A 15,096-nucleotide genomic window follows, 5' to 3' on the forward strand; every position below is an offset into this window, starting at 1 on the left:
CTCTTACATCATTTCATCCAGGATTAAAATGGCGGGGGGTGGGGCGGGGCAGAGGGCGGGGATCTGACTTACGGGAAACTGTGAGGATGAGAGAAATCGCAAAGGTCGGAGGTAACATCTGCTTAGCATGCTGTGCTCCCTGAAGGAAACGTACCACATCCAGTGAATTCGTCCCCTTTGAAGTTCTTACTCACATTCACCCATTCCTATATGTGAAACATAACCTCTCATCATTTACATTGCCTCAAAACCTTGAAAAGAAACACGCTGAAGCTTCTCCCAATGAACTTTTACCAATTCATACATGAGAAAGTGCTTACTCGGAGAACAAGAAGCATCACCATGGATCAGAAGACAGCATCAAATGGTGGAAAATCAGAAGGGGGAAGTGTAAAGCTGCCAAAATTAGGTTCAAAGAAAAGAGAAAGTTAGAAGGCAAGCATAAAAGGTTTCTTGTCCAAGACCAGCAGAACCCACTAAAAACTGTCTGGAGAAACAGTGTTTGTGTTTAGAAGTCTGAAGTTGTCCAATGAGACAAGACATAATAAGAGGGCCAGCCGCAGTGGCTCACGCCTGCAATCCTAGCGCTTTGGGAGGCCAAGGCGGGCAGATCACTTGAGGTCAGGAGTTCGAGACCAGCCTGGCCAACATGGTGAAACCCCGTCTCTACAAAACAAACAAAAATTAGCCGGATGTGGTGGCACATTCCTGTAATCCCATCTACTCAGGAGGCTGAGGCAGGAGAATTGCTGGAACCTGGGAAGCGGAGACTGCAGTGAGCTGAGATCATGCCAGTGCACTCCAGCCTAGGCAACAGAGCGAGACTCCGGCTTAAAAAAAAAAAAAAAAAAAAAAAAAAAGAACTCAGTAAAGAGCAGAGTCCCCTAGCGTTAAAAAATGGGGAACAATGAGTATACATTTGGAAATGGGACCCAGAGCTGAGCAGGACACAGCAGACTGTTCTAAGATTTTATTATGCATCTGCTGCAGAAAGGTATACAGGCCTCCAACTCCCCAAAAGTGCCTTAAAATATACTTAAAATACACTCCATTCTCTCTGCAGGTCTTGTAGCAGTTTTAACTTTTTCCTATTTTTTATTATTATTAATATTATTTTAGATATAGGGTCTCACTCTGTCACCCAGGCTGGAGTGCAGTGGTGTGATCGTAGCTCACTACAACCCCAAATTCCTGGGATCAAGTGATCCTTGCACCTCAGCTTTCCAAAGCACTGGGATTAAAGGAGTGAGCCATCAGGACTGGCCTATTTTTTATTACGTTATTACCACCCTCTCTCCCACTAGACCATAAACCCCCTGAGAATAAGGGCCTCATCTGGTTTCACTCACTGCAGGATATCCAATTACTGACACACAATTGGCATTCAGTGGCAAATGAAATTTAGGTCAAGTTTATGATCGGGGAATCATACAGAGTGGGATTTGAAACTTATGGACAATGCTATCCAAAATAGCTCTCCAATTGTCTTTGGACAGTCAATGGAGTTCCTCAGTCTGGGATTCATTGCTTTGAAGGAAGTCAGACTTCAGCAGACATACTTTAAGATGAAACTCCCATCTGAGAAAGGTTCTGCTTTAGGTAATACTTACCAGTAAGGTCCACCTTACTGAATGGTTAGGTGACAGATAACTGAGAGAGAAACCCTCTGGAAATGGAATATAAAATAAGAAGGTTCAGAAACGTGCCAAGGGCAAGCCACATTAACGCCTTCTTGAGCTTCCAAAGGTTTATACTAAACACGTGCCTTCATTTCTCCCAAAAGATGTTTAACTATTATGTTCCCTATAAAAAAATCACTTTGCCTTCTCACCCTTACTACTGTCATATATTGTACTTCCTACGAACCATGTTTTTATGACTCTGCAGAAACCTGGAAGATTAAAAAAGAATCAACATAGATTACAAAAGAAAGACTCAAAGGTTCCAGAATGATTTGCATTCTCTCCATTATCATTTTCCATCTTTCACCATATCAGCCCTCATAAATTACACACACTCCATTTAAGAGCACAGTGAGCCCCAAATCCCTCTTATTTTCAACATGATTGCAAACAGCTAAGCCAAGCACATAATAGCTAAGCCAAGCACATAAACAACTAAGTGGGGAGTAGCTATCGTTTTGTCTTCATTTTAAGCAGCCTGTTTCAAAAATATGCTCTACAGAAGCCCAGATTTCCTTAAGGCTCTGGGGTTGGGAAGATGAGCAGGGTCAGGGGGGTTTGGAGATGCCAGGGGCTTACCCCCCTCCCCTGCTTCAATCATGACAGTTCCATGTTGTTGTCTTCTCAGTGGGAGCTCCCACTCAGAATTTCATCGGAAGAACCATTTCAACGGCTTTGAGAAGTCTCCAGACCCCTGGTTCAGAGCACCCAAGCATCTATGCCTTCCCTTCCAATAAGAGTGTGCTACACAGCCCAAAAAAGGAAACGCTTTCTACCACATGATATTAAAATAATCAGTAAGCTTCTTTTTCTGTTTTTTGGGTTTGTTGTTTGTTTGTTTGTTTCTTAGAGTCTTGCTGTGTCAGCCAGGCTGCTGGAGCACAGTGGTGTGATTACAGCTAACTGCAGCCTCCAACTCCTGGGCTCAACAGGATCCTCCTGTCTCAGCCTCCTGAGTAGCTGAGACTACAGGTATGCACTATCATGCCCTAATGTTTTATAAAATGTTTGTAAAAACAGCGGTCTCCCTATGGTGCCCAAGCTGATGTCAAACTCCTAGCCTCAAGCAATCCTGCCACCTCAGCCTCCCAAAGTGCTAGGATTACAGGCATAAGCCACAGCACCCGGCTAGAAATTTCTTCTTTAAGGGGCTTTTCATCTCACCTGGATGTTTTAAGTTTAGGGATCACCCAACTTACAAGAGTTTGTGTTCCAAAACTTTTGTTTCTAAGTCGGGGCTTTGGATCTCACTTTCCTAAAGAAAATGAGGTGAGCCAGGCCCAAGGCAAGCAGTAAAAGCCTGACGCCCCCCACAGCTGAACTATAATGTTGCTGATTCCACCAGAAGCAGTCTTACTTTTGCTTCTTGTTGAATGGACTACTGTGGGCCCGTTGGGGCGTCTAACCACTCTTTATCCTATTTCTTTGAAGCAGTTCATGCTGTGATGTGTGATCAAAAGGGAACTAGTGACTATAAAAGGGCTTTCCCTTCCTCTCTTCCTCTTGACTGCCAAGGTCCAGGGCAGTCCACATCTACTGCAGTCAGGGGCTGGCCGAGTGGATGTTCACCAAGTGCTGGATAAAGCCTGTGAACCACTGGCTCTAAAGAGCTACTCTTGGTTTGTTTGTTTATTTGCAGTATTTCATAAAATTTTCTTATGACAATCTGGCACCTGATATAGATTCCAAAAAACCTTGAGAGGATTTAGCATTTAGATTAAAAATATTCACAGTGTTTATAACCCTCTCAAGAGAAGAGAAAGGGGAAATAAAAAGAAAAGAGAAAATTTTTAAAGAAAGAGATAACAGTGGGTAACTATAAATAACTTTTTAGATTGGACTGGAAAATAATTTTTGATTTTCTTTATGTTTGGCTCATTTGGTAAGCTAATGAACTGAAAGAAGTGAACTGGTTTTAACCACACAATTCTAAAAGATTTCGGAATTTGAAAACTTGGAGCTATGAATAGATGTGATTCATTTAGCACCACAAATGATCAAAACAAGCCTATAAAATATTAATAGTCAATTTTCCACCAAAACCAGTGAGCTGTTCAGAATTCCAGATATCAAAACTCTAAGGAAATGCTCTCATGCAGAATCAAATCATTTAATAGGCTAAAATGGATTCCAATGCCATTACTGAGTATCACCATTAGGATAGACACCTATCCACGTTTTTGCAAAAATGGAAATATTCCTACATTAGTGTTCTCACCTCTCACCCAGAAAAAAAGAAATCATAATGACTTCTTCCTACTTATACTTAATGCCAAATTCTACCTTTACATATGCTACATCATCCCTTGTATTACAATTCTTTGCTTACAGATCTTTTCTAGGTGCTTTCTGAGCAAGGGGACCAGAGTACTGGTGAAGAGTGTGGACATCGAGGGCTCAGAGATCTAGGTCCCATTCCAAGGGCCTATTCCATACCAGCTAAGTGTGAAAGGGCAAGTTATCGAAATTCTCTAAAGGTTGAATGTTTTATCTAAATAGAGATGATACTGAACACCTGTATCATTGAAGCTGTTTGTGATTAAATAATACATGTAAAATTAGGTCCTTGGAATACAGCAGTGCTGTTGATGATGATGATGTCTTTATATCCCAGTGCACAGAGTAGGTAATCAATACGTGTTTTTTGAATTGCATTGAATTTCCCCATGTTGTCTGCTTGATGGAGCCCAATTGCTTCTAAAGAAGAGGACATTTGAGCGAAATCTTTATAAAGATCTGACGCCTTCCCCTGACTGCTGCTTGGCAATCCCACAGATCTTTGCACATCTCGCCATTAGCTCTTGTCCCACCAGCCTGTAATTATTTGTATATGCTGCCCTTTGAAGCTTGCAGTTGGCCACATCAGGGAGAATAAAATCAGCCATTCATAAAACAGTGACCTTGTTTTTCTTTGCATCTCCAGAGTCAGACACATAATAGGAAAACAATAAATGCTTGCTCCTGGGATGTGCTGAAGGCATCTATGACCATTAACCGAGCCCAAAGGGTGTGGTGTGCCTTCGAAAGGGAGGGGACAGTGTTTATATCAGATTCTTTCTCAACCTTGAAGGCTCCATTCAAATCTCACGTCTAGCACAAAGCACTACTGAGTCCAATCCACACTGATTCTTCTCTCTCTTTTTTTTTTTTTCCCCGAGATGGAGTCTTGCTCTGTTGCCCAGGCTAGAGTACAGTGGCACGATCTCAGCTCACTGCAACCTCCGCCTCCCGTGTTCAAGCAATTCTGCTTCATTCAGTCTCTCGAGCAGTTGGGATTATAGGCATCCGCCACCACTCCCAGCCAATTTTTGTACTTTTTGTAGAGATGAGGTTTCACCATGTTGGCCAGGCTGGTCTCGAACTCCTGACCTCAAGTGATCCACCCACCTCGGCTTCCCAGCCTGATCTTTCTCTTTTTCAATCCTTACAACAAATTAAATATAGTCATTCCAAGATGTGTGTTAGTCCTCTTTGCTCAGACACCCTATAAATTTATGAAGGGAGGAGAAACTAATTATAAATTATTTTGCACAGTACTGAAGTATATCACAGGCAGGAAATGAGTATTTGATTGCTTGATTTACTTCTATGTCCAGTGTGTACTTGTCCAGAATTACCTGATGAACCCTAACTTGACGAGAAGAAAGGCACGCTGGATCTGCACAAAGCCAAGTTCTGGTATCCCCGAGGGTGTGAATGAACAGAGGTGTTCTTGCCTGCCTCCGTAATAGTGTCTCTCCTTGGCCAGCACTCAATTTTTGTAGCCAAAACCAGTACACAAACACCAGCATTTCACACAAACTAAAAAGTAGCTCCCAACCATGTATTCATGGCATTATTAACCAACAGTAAATTCCACTTGGAGATTATTTCCTCTAATTAAATGGACTGAGAAGTGATCCCAAGTCTCCCAGAAAGAGACTACAGGCAACTGCAACCTCCCCTGTGGTCAGATACACCATCAAGGAAATGATTCAATCCCAAGCCAATGAAAGCTGCCTGCTCAGGCCGGGCACAGTGGCTCACGCCTGTAATCCCAGCACTTTGGGAGGCCGAGGCGGGTGGATCACGAAGTCAGGAGTTCAAGACCAGCTTGGCCAAGATGGTGAAACCCTGTCTAGACTAAAAATACAAAACTTAGCCAGGCATGGTAGCAGGCACCTGTAATACCAGCTACTGGGGAGGGTGAGGCAGAGAACTGCTTGAACCCGGGAGGCAGAGGTTGTAGTGAGCCGAGACCACACCACTGCACTCCAGCCTGGGCAACAGAGCAAGACTCCGTTCTCCCATCCCCCCCAGAAAAAGAGCTACAGACTGACATTTTCTAAGCCTGTTAGCTGAACACCACTTTCCTTCACAAATTCTGTGCTTTTCCCTTTCACATACCAGGAATTCTCAGGGACCATCATTATCACCATCGTAACAAGCCTCCACAGTCATAGAATATCTTCTCACTTTTTGAAATGCTTTCACACCTAACTACCTCATTTAATACTTACAGACACCCTCAAGACAGATAGATAAGATGGACTGCCTCAATGTACAAACTGTAGTTTCTCTGATGTGAACAGCCAGTGAACAGATGAAAGAGGCCTACAACCACCCAGGCTCCCCTACCTCCACCTGCCTTCTCCCCTCTTCCCTCCTTACCTCACCACTGACCAATGGATTGCAATGTAGTTGCTTGCTCCGTGTCTTCCTATGGGGTGCCAGGAAAGACAGCTTCTTTGAAAGAGAGCACCCCATGTTTACTAAAAGATCGGGTGTCCCTGCAGAAAACCCTGCCACTCACAACCCTAGTCTTAACTGATGTGTTTCACCATATTGAAGGCAAGTTGCCATCTAACATGGTTGACCGGGAGCCAATTGTGGTGTTCTCATCTTTGTTCATGCTGTCAATGTGACATATGAAAGAAATATGAACAAAGTGACAGGACGAAAACAAAGCCCGTGGCTGGTGTGAGATACACAGACGGGGTGTTAGCCCCACACGCACTGCAACTGGGTCAAGTTAACACCTTGTTTTTCCCCACATATGCGGTGTGGAAAAGCTATTTGTAAAACGTGTTTAAATATTTAGGACCAAATAAGTCAAGATTGTTAGGAAACATCAACTCTGACCGGAACTCATTACTCGCCCTAGTCCAACACGAATAACAAAACTGAGAATATCAGGACAATTCAAGACCGGGAACAATACAGATGTTCAACAATTTTACCCGGAATTCCCACACAGTCCTGCTTTCAGGCTCCACACCGGCTAGTGACCCGGCAGGAACAGGACGAGGACAACAATCTCAGAAGAGCAGCCTTGTGAAAAATCTTTAGTGCCAAACGAACAAAACAAATCTTCTAGAAGTTACCTGACTCTGCAATTCACTTTGCTGCTTCAGGCGAAGATTTTCAGGTGTATCTGCCACCGTGGTGAAGGACTGCTTTGGGTAGTGTCTGTGGAGAAATTTTTTAAAAGGACATAATTAAAATATTGTGCTACAAAACAACACTTTCACACATACCCATTGTTTTGCGCATCCCCCCCTTTCCCCACTCCGCAACAGCTGAAGAGGGACCTGAGCTTGGCTCACAACTTAACATTGGCTTCTCTTTTCTAAGGGCATCTTCACACATGCTCAAGGTTCTCGTAATCTCCGCCCTTCCTCCACCCCACACACCCTTCCAGCATGAGTGCCAGCTCATCCATCCTTCCACCAAACTTCCTGACAAAGAAGCCTCACCTCACTGTCCCTGCCCGTCTCCTCTCCGACTCACTCCCCAACTCTATGACTGCCTTCTGGCTTCTGTTTCTAGAAGCTTCTCTTGCCCATTATAATGACTTCCTGTGGACACAAGCAACAGACATCTCGTAGTCCTCCTCTTGGGTGGCCTCCCTCCATCTTGAAATGTTCTTTCCCGGGGTTTACACACACCCCTGGCTCAGCTGCTCCCTCTAGTGGTTCCTTTCCTGTCTCCTGCCGGCTCCCCTAAGTCTGGGCATCCCCCCTCTCAAGGTCCTCACCTGGGATCTCTTCTCTTCTCATTCTACACCATCACCCGGGGATCACATCATCCCCGCAGCTTTGGGACCTCTCTGCGAGCGGACTACTCCCAAGTCTGAGTTTCAGATCCAATAGCATTTCCATTTGCAGATTCCATACCCAGCACAACTCCACCAGTCCAAAACGCAGCTGTTCATCACCCCACCCCTCCCTGGATCTTCTTTTTCATTTATTATATTAGTGCCCCATTGCCCAAGTCAGAAAGCCGGGAGTAATCTAGATTCCTCACACATCCAATCGCTCATTCACCAAATCTATTGATCTTATCTGCAAATATATCTCAAATATTTACTTATATAAACGTATATATGTGTATATGTCTCCATCTTGACTCCATTTTTTAATTGTCTGACACATTTATCGTTTAGGTGACTACAGCACCAGCCAGTCTTGCCCTTCTCATCTGAGAACAAATGTTCTCAAATGAAAATCTGATCACGTCACTCCCCTGAGTAAAACCTTCCCCGTTGATCTTGGAATAAAGTCTGGCCTCCTGTCTGCCAAGGCCCCATGGCCAGGCCTCTGCAGACTTCTCACTGAGAACTTCTGCTGCAGGGATCACTTCAGTCCCCGGAGTTCCCCCTTCTCGTTCCCTCTGCTCCCCTGAGACGTTATTCCCCTTTCCTGGATAATCCATCCCTCTTCCCACCCCACTTCCCATTTTTTATAAACTGTGTTTATTTTTCAGGTCTTGCCTTAGATGCCACTTTCTCCAGGAAGCTCTCCTGGCCTCCCGAGTTTGGGTCAGGAATGACCCTCGGATGGACTTTTCTGCCCTTGTGCTAATGCTCATCACGCTCATGGCTTTTCCTATTGGCAGGCCTCTGCCTCACAGTACAACGAAAGTCCTGTGGCAGCAATGGTGGGCTGTCTTGTCCCTTGCTGGGGTACATTCCTGCCTATATCACTAGCACCTACTAGTGTCTGTCTCCTAGTGTGACCTTAATAAATACTTGTGGACAGAAGAAATGAAGGGATGGAGGGGGACAGAACAACCACCCAAAGAGCCCATGTCCTATAAGGCATGGCATCACATTTGTGCAAACATGTGGTGGTCTCTTATGTTCACAGATGACCCTCCTGGTGGTGAGGACATGGCATTTCCTCCCTGTGTGCGGGTAAAGACTCAAACACTGATTCAGAGCTGCCGTCCCGTCTACTCACTGCTCCCATGTTCGGCTGGCGCTGAGGAGATAGCTTTAGCACTGTGACCCCATGGCCACAAAAGCCACAGAGCTCAGAGCTGCTCCTCAAAGAACATCCTCTTGTTCCCTCTGCTCCCTCTCTAGCCCCTCTCCTTTCTGGTATCCACATGTGTCTCTTCCTGTGGCTTCTCAAACGTCCTCACTGTCCTCACTGTTTCAAACTCGACTCTCCTCGTAAAAGGTTCTTTTCAGCATCGCTGTCCCTGGTGTCCCATGAGAAGGCTGATGCAGTAATCATTTGTCAGTGCAGATAAAACCTACCCAAAGCACGCTAGCACTTCTGAAATAAAGATTAAATATTGTAACTCCCATGGAGTCAGATTCATGGTAGGAAAATGTACATGCAAGTCTCATTTTTCTAGCATTCTTCAGGAATTCAATGTCCCACATAAGCCAGTGTTCCAGGTAGTTGGAGTTAACCCCATAACTGCTGGACTCATTTTAACTATTTTAATTAACATCCTTCAAAACCCTTTACAGGATTTTCCTGCCTTCTTAGAGTATAAACAAACCTAGTTATATTTTTTCCTGATAATATAGGGTCATCTTAATAGATATTATCCGACCATGATATAAAGAAGTCATGCTTTTGAAGTTTATAAAGGTAAATAACCTAAATCATACAAGATGATTGTACTTGTATAACCGCTGGCCTGTCAGGAGATAATTTCTCACACACAGCACTCAGTTCTGCCTCGTCTTCTCTAGATAGTCAAGTTTGTTTAAAATGTTGGTAAATACTAGAGTTATTGATTCAAGCAAGTAAGTTCTGGCAGGTAAGGTCTTTTTTCTCCTTATGCTGAAGTCAGACACAATGTTGGCCACACTCTTCCAAGTGCTACTTCTGAACTATGTTCCCGACAATAGACAGAGGAAGTTGGGCAGACAACTCTGATGTGTTATGTAATATTTGCAAGTTCCAGCTTGGAAAGTTGAACTTTACTGAACTTTAAAATGTAGCAACTACGTATGGCTGTATTTTAAAGCTATAGTAACAACTGAGCATGTTTTCTTGTGTTTTGTTTTACAAAATGTATTCTGTGGGATAAAGTTGCCACTGAGATTTTCAGGTATCTATGATGTTTAATTTGAAAATTTTACATATGGATTTTAACCATTTTTAAACTGTAATTAGAATCCACTCTCAAATGTGTTACAGAAACTTCAGCCCATTGGAAGATCCCCTTCATACTAACTTACAGTTTCACTCAGTTTGGGGGCATGCTTTGGGGAACAACTTTCTTCTGCCATTTACATTTAATTTAAAATTCTGGGTTGGGCACAGTGGCTCACTCCTGTAATGCCAGCACTTTGGGAGGACGAGGCAGGTGGATCACTTGAGATCAGGAGTTCGAGACCAGCCTGGCCAACATGGTGAAACCCCATCTCTACTAAAAATACAAAAAAGTAGCCAGGCATGGTGGCACGCACCTGTAATCCCAGCTACTTGGGAGGCTGAGGCGGGAGAATCGCTGGAACCCAGGAGGCGGAGGTTTCAGTGAGCTGAGATTGTGCCACTGCACTCCAGACTGGGAGACAGAGTGAGACTCTATCTCAAAAATAAATAAATAAATAATAAAATTCTGCTTAATTGTTTAATTTAAGAGCATCCTGAGATTGAAAAGTGAACTGTTGGAGGAGTGTGCAATTTGTACCTCTTCACTATGTGTGCACAAATTTCCTCCATGCAAGACAAAAATGAATTCTATTTGGATAGTAATGAACTTCACTTGCTGCCCATACCACTAAGTTTGAAGCATCATTTCAGGAAAATAATCAAATTGTTCTCACCATTTGACTTTGCAACATGAAAGGGTGATAGATTTGAACTTATAAAATATATGCGTATAAATAAAACACTACTTTGATATGTTTGGTATGAGCATCAAACAAAGTTCTATCTGGAAAAAATACTCTGGGGAAAAAAAAAATTGAAAAGCTTTTGCTGTCTTTTAGAAAAATATCCTGCTAACCTCATGATCAAAGTGCAAACTTACTAACAGACTATGCAAATGTACATTGATATCTAGGACTAGAAACAGATGACAATGCTTTGCACCTTTTCCAATTATCTTTTTAAATCCTAAGATTTAATGATTTTTTAATAGTGGGTTAATCAATATGTAGTATAACTTTCTCTAAAGTGCATAACAGGAAGAAGGTATACAAAATTTTGATGTAGGAGAGAAAAAGTTCAAATTAGTATTAGTAACCAAATTAATAAATGCTGAGGGAAAGAAGGAATTTATACCTGAAACTACCAGGGGTCATGAGTACTAAAATGAATTAAAGAGGATTGGGGGATTCACATTATATTCAGAACTAGCAAAATTCAAGAGAATAAGATCTTAAAAAAAAAAAAGAAGGCTTAACTGTTGAGAGAGAGTGGGATGGCCTCATGAGTTGAGACTATAAGACTCAGAAGAAATAAGTGTAATTACAGAGATGGCAACTCATACTGCCTTATATTGAAAATAAAAATTACAGTATCTGTAGGAACCTAATTAATTTCAAACTCAACACATCTGAAAATCCCATCAAACACTGGATTTCTCAACATCATGTCCATGTAGTAATGTCCATCTAACCTAATCCAACAACACTCTACTCTGAAGTCACAATCTCGACTTCCACTCACCCACAACTCCACCTCTCCAGCAAAAAAGAAAAAGAAAAGAAAACCAGATACAGAAATAAACTGAGGGGCCGGTGGTCCTCGTGTGATTATAGAAGAGAGAAGTCAAGCATCTAACACGAATCGGTGGCACCATACAAACAGTTCTAAAGCCCTTTTCAAACACCGCATTTAAAAGGTTGTGAAAGGTCTTCCTAAAAAATTGTCTTGAACAGAATTCTTAAGGAAAACAGAAGATTTCTCCACCAGGCCTAGAGGAAAAATAACACTTTTTTCCTCCTTCATATTAAGAGTAAGAATGTAGGAAGAAGACACAGGGCATGAGAAATGGATGTTCAAAGAGAAACAGGAAGCAAGTTAAAAAAAAAAACACACAAACAAACAAAGGGAGGAATGGATGAATTGACACATTCATAAGTTTCCTGGAAAACAAAACATAATTGTGGAAATATGACATGTAACGCATTCAGAGCTGGTTGAGAGATGTGGGGAACATGCTGAAATGTTTAGCATCATAAACAGAAGTCTCTTAGATGAGCTATGCAAGAATTGGCTGAAGTGTGTGTATCAAGACTGAGCTGACAGTTGCAACAAATCCAGATTTCCATAAAATGCTGTATTAAAAATAAAGAGAGAGAGAATCAAGATAATAATAGAAGACTGCATCTGAAATAGCAAAGTTAGGTCACAGAAAGATGACTTCAAATTTTTTTTCTCTGTGAGATTCAGTTGTTAAAAATACAGGAAAAGTTATATGCAAATCACTAGACCAGAGCTCGTCAAAATGCAGGAAGCAACATAAGCAAATGGCAACCTCCATGGAGATGGGAATGAGAAAGAACATGACTGGGGAGAGCAAGAACCCAGAAACACTCTCTTTTTATCCAGAATCCAGTGCTTATAGGAGCGCAGGAGTCAAAGTGCCTGGATTTGTACTTGGCTAGTCTACCTTCCATCTGTGTGCCTTTGGGTTAGGCTTCTTACTCTCTGGCCTCAACTTTCTCATCTATAAGATAAACATAACAATAGCACAATTCAGGCTTGCTGCAAAATTCACACGTGTAAGTCATTTGAAACCATTTGTGGCTCATAGTAGGCACTCAAGAAAATGTCTACCATTAATTATAATATTATTATTACTATTACTATTAATACTACGGCTACTAACTACTGCTACTTTCTCTTTGCTCTCCTGCAAAGTAATTTAACCTCTGTGCTTCACGACCTTCATCTATATAGAGGGAATAAAATATTCCTGGTTCTCATGAAGTTGCTGCTGGAATCAGATGAAAAAAGTTTTATAAATGGAAAACTACTGTAAATGTGAAATATTAGTGAACAACTCAGACATATAAAGCTAAGATCTTCATGGATTTATTTTCTGTAAATCCCATGTTTTCATACTGTCCTCAGAGGACATTTGGCAATAGGCAACGTCTGTAGACATTTCTGGTTGTCACATTTGGGAGTGAGTAGGGAGGGGAAAATACTACTGACATCTCGCGGGCAGAGGCCAGGAATGCGGCTATCCTACAGTACAGTGTACAGCCCCCTCCCTGACAGACTCATCCTGTCCCAAATGTCAACAGTGCTGAAGTCAATAAACCTTGTTTAATAGATATAAATCTCTAACATTATAGGCAACCACTCATTTTAAGACTGCTAGCTCTAACAAATCTCTAAACTTTGTTTTCATTCCTGTCTCCTGGTGAAATCAAACAGCCACAACGCCCTCTTAATCTTTTGCCATATTCTAAGTCAATTATATCCATCTCCATCTTCTCCCTCCTGAGCACTTAAGTCCACCTTCTCTGGCTTTCCATTTACCTGACCACTGTCGCATTTACACTCAAACTAGAGGATCTGACAGCAGAATTCAGATGTCAAAAGAATTTGTTGCTATATGATGATTTCCTTATGGGCTTTACGTGAAAATGAGTTAACACGGCGGGGCTGCATGCTAGCGTTTGAAAGGCGTGCTTACAAGGATGGCCCTTCTCTGGTTTCTGGGAACTTGAGTTTGGGGAGGGTTTTCTACCATCATTAACCACCAAGAGTGGTTCACTGTGCTGAAGCTGTTTGTACAAACAGCTAAACACCTGCTTTCTTTGTGGGTGTCTGGAATTTGGTGATAACCCACTCCCCCTCTCCACACCCCTGGGCACTAAGTCTCTAAGGAGCTTCGCTGGTTGGCAGTGTTTGACGTAGTTTGTCACAATTCATTGCTGGAGGAGTTAAACGCATCCCGTGTGGCTCTGCTGGAACAAGCGTCTTGTTTCCTCCTGACCTGTCCCCATGCATTTTACCTTTGCTGATTTTGCTCTGCATCTTTTCACCATAACAAATCATGGCCACATGAATAAGCGGGACTGTATGCTGAGTCTTGTGAAATCTCCCAGAGAATCATCAAACCTGAGGATGTTCTTGGGGACCCCCAGCACAGGCCCCTTTGTGCGTAACAAGCTTTCATTCGTAAAGGAAGAGGTATACTAACACATTTAACATATTATCTATCTTTTTAAAAAATATACAACTTTATAGTTAAAAAAAAAATTTCAAATAGAGTCTCACTCTGTCACCTAGGCTGAAGTGCAGTGGCAGGATCACACATCACCACAGCCTTGACCTCCCGGACTCAGGTGATCCTCCCACCTCAGCCTTCCGAGTAGTTGGGACCAGAGGCAACTGCCACCATGCCCGGCTAATTTTTGTATTTTTTGTTGAGATGGGGTTTCACCATGTTGCCCAGGCTGGATCTGGAACTCCTGGGCTCAAGCAATCCAACCACTTCAGCCTTCCAAAGTGCTAGGATTACAGGCATGAGCCTCCATACCTGGCCATATTTTTTAAGACCATTTAAAAAGCAAAAGTTCTAACCCTCACATTATGAAACTGCTTTTTAGCTCCTCCTCTCTGAGTTAGGAGACAGACCAATCTCTTTGCTTGGCACCATGTTTCACACTCTGATTTTAACCAAGGAAGTCATTTTGCCCGAGGACCAAGACCATAACTAACTGTTAGGGATGCAGGAAGATGATAGAAGATTTAAATGTAATTTTAATTATTCCTCCTAAGTCTGGACCACTCCATTTTGTAGCAACAATGATTGTTTTATGTCATCCAAAATTATCTTTAAAGAATGAGAAATAGGCCGAGTGCAGTGGTTCACACCTGTAATCCCAGCAATTTGGGAGGCCAAGGCAGGTGGATCACATCACCTGAGGTCAGGAGTTCGAGACCAGGCCAATGTGGTAAAACCCTGTCTCTACTAAAAATTCAAAATTAGCTGGGCATGGTAGCACACTCCTATAATCCCAGCTACTCAGGAGGTTGAGGCAGGAGAATTGCTTGAACTCAGAAGGCAGAGGTGACAGTAAGCTGAGATTGTGCCACCGCACTCCAGCCTCAGCAACAGAGCGAGACTCCATCTCAAACATCTCAAAAAAAAAAAAAAGAAGAAGAATGAGAAATAAAACATTTAAAAATAAGCAGACTCTGAGAGAGATTACCACCATCAG

At 42.5% G+C, this 15,096-nt stretch overlaps 1 protein-coding gene across 3 annotated transcripts in view; it reads right to left on the reverse strand.

The window, feature by feature from the left end:
* Window positions 1-15,096, reverse strand: part of NEBL (nebulette) — a 377,968-nt gene that overhangs the window by 221,395 nt on the left and 141,477 nt on the right. For all 3 annotated transcript variants that reach the window (XM_015146582.3, XM_077945918.1, XM_077945916.1), the window contains exon 3: window positions 7,046-7,130. In XM_015146582.3, coding sequence (XP_015002068.1) covers window positions 7,046-7,130 — 85 coding nt within the window. The remainder of the gene's footprint in view (window positions 1-7,045; window positions 7,131-15,096) is intronic.

This window comes from Macaca mulatta, chromosome 9 (assembly GCF_049350105.2).
Source record: "Macaca mulatta isolate MMU2019108-1 chromosome 9, T2T-MMU8v2.0, whole genome shotgun sequence".
In the NCBI taxonomy this organism is placed as follows: domain Eukaryota; kingdom Metazoa; phylum Chordata; class Mammalia; order Primates; family Cercopithecidae; genus Macaca; species Macaca mulatta.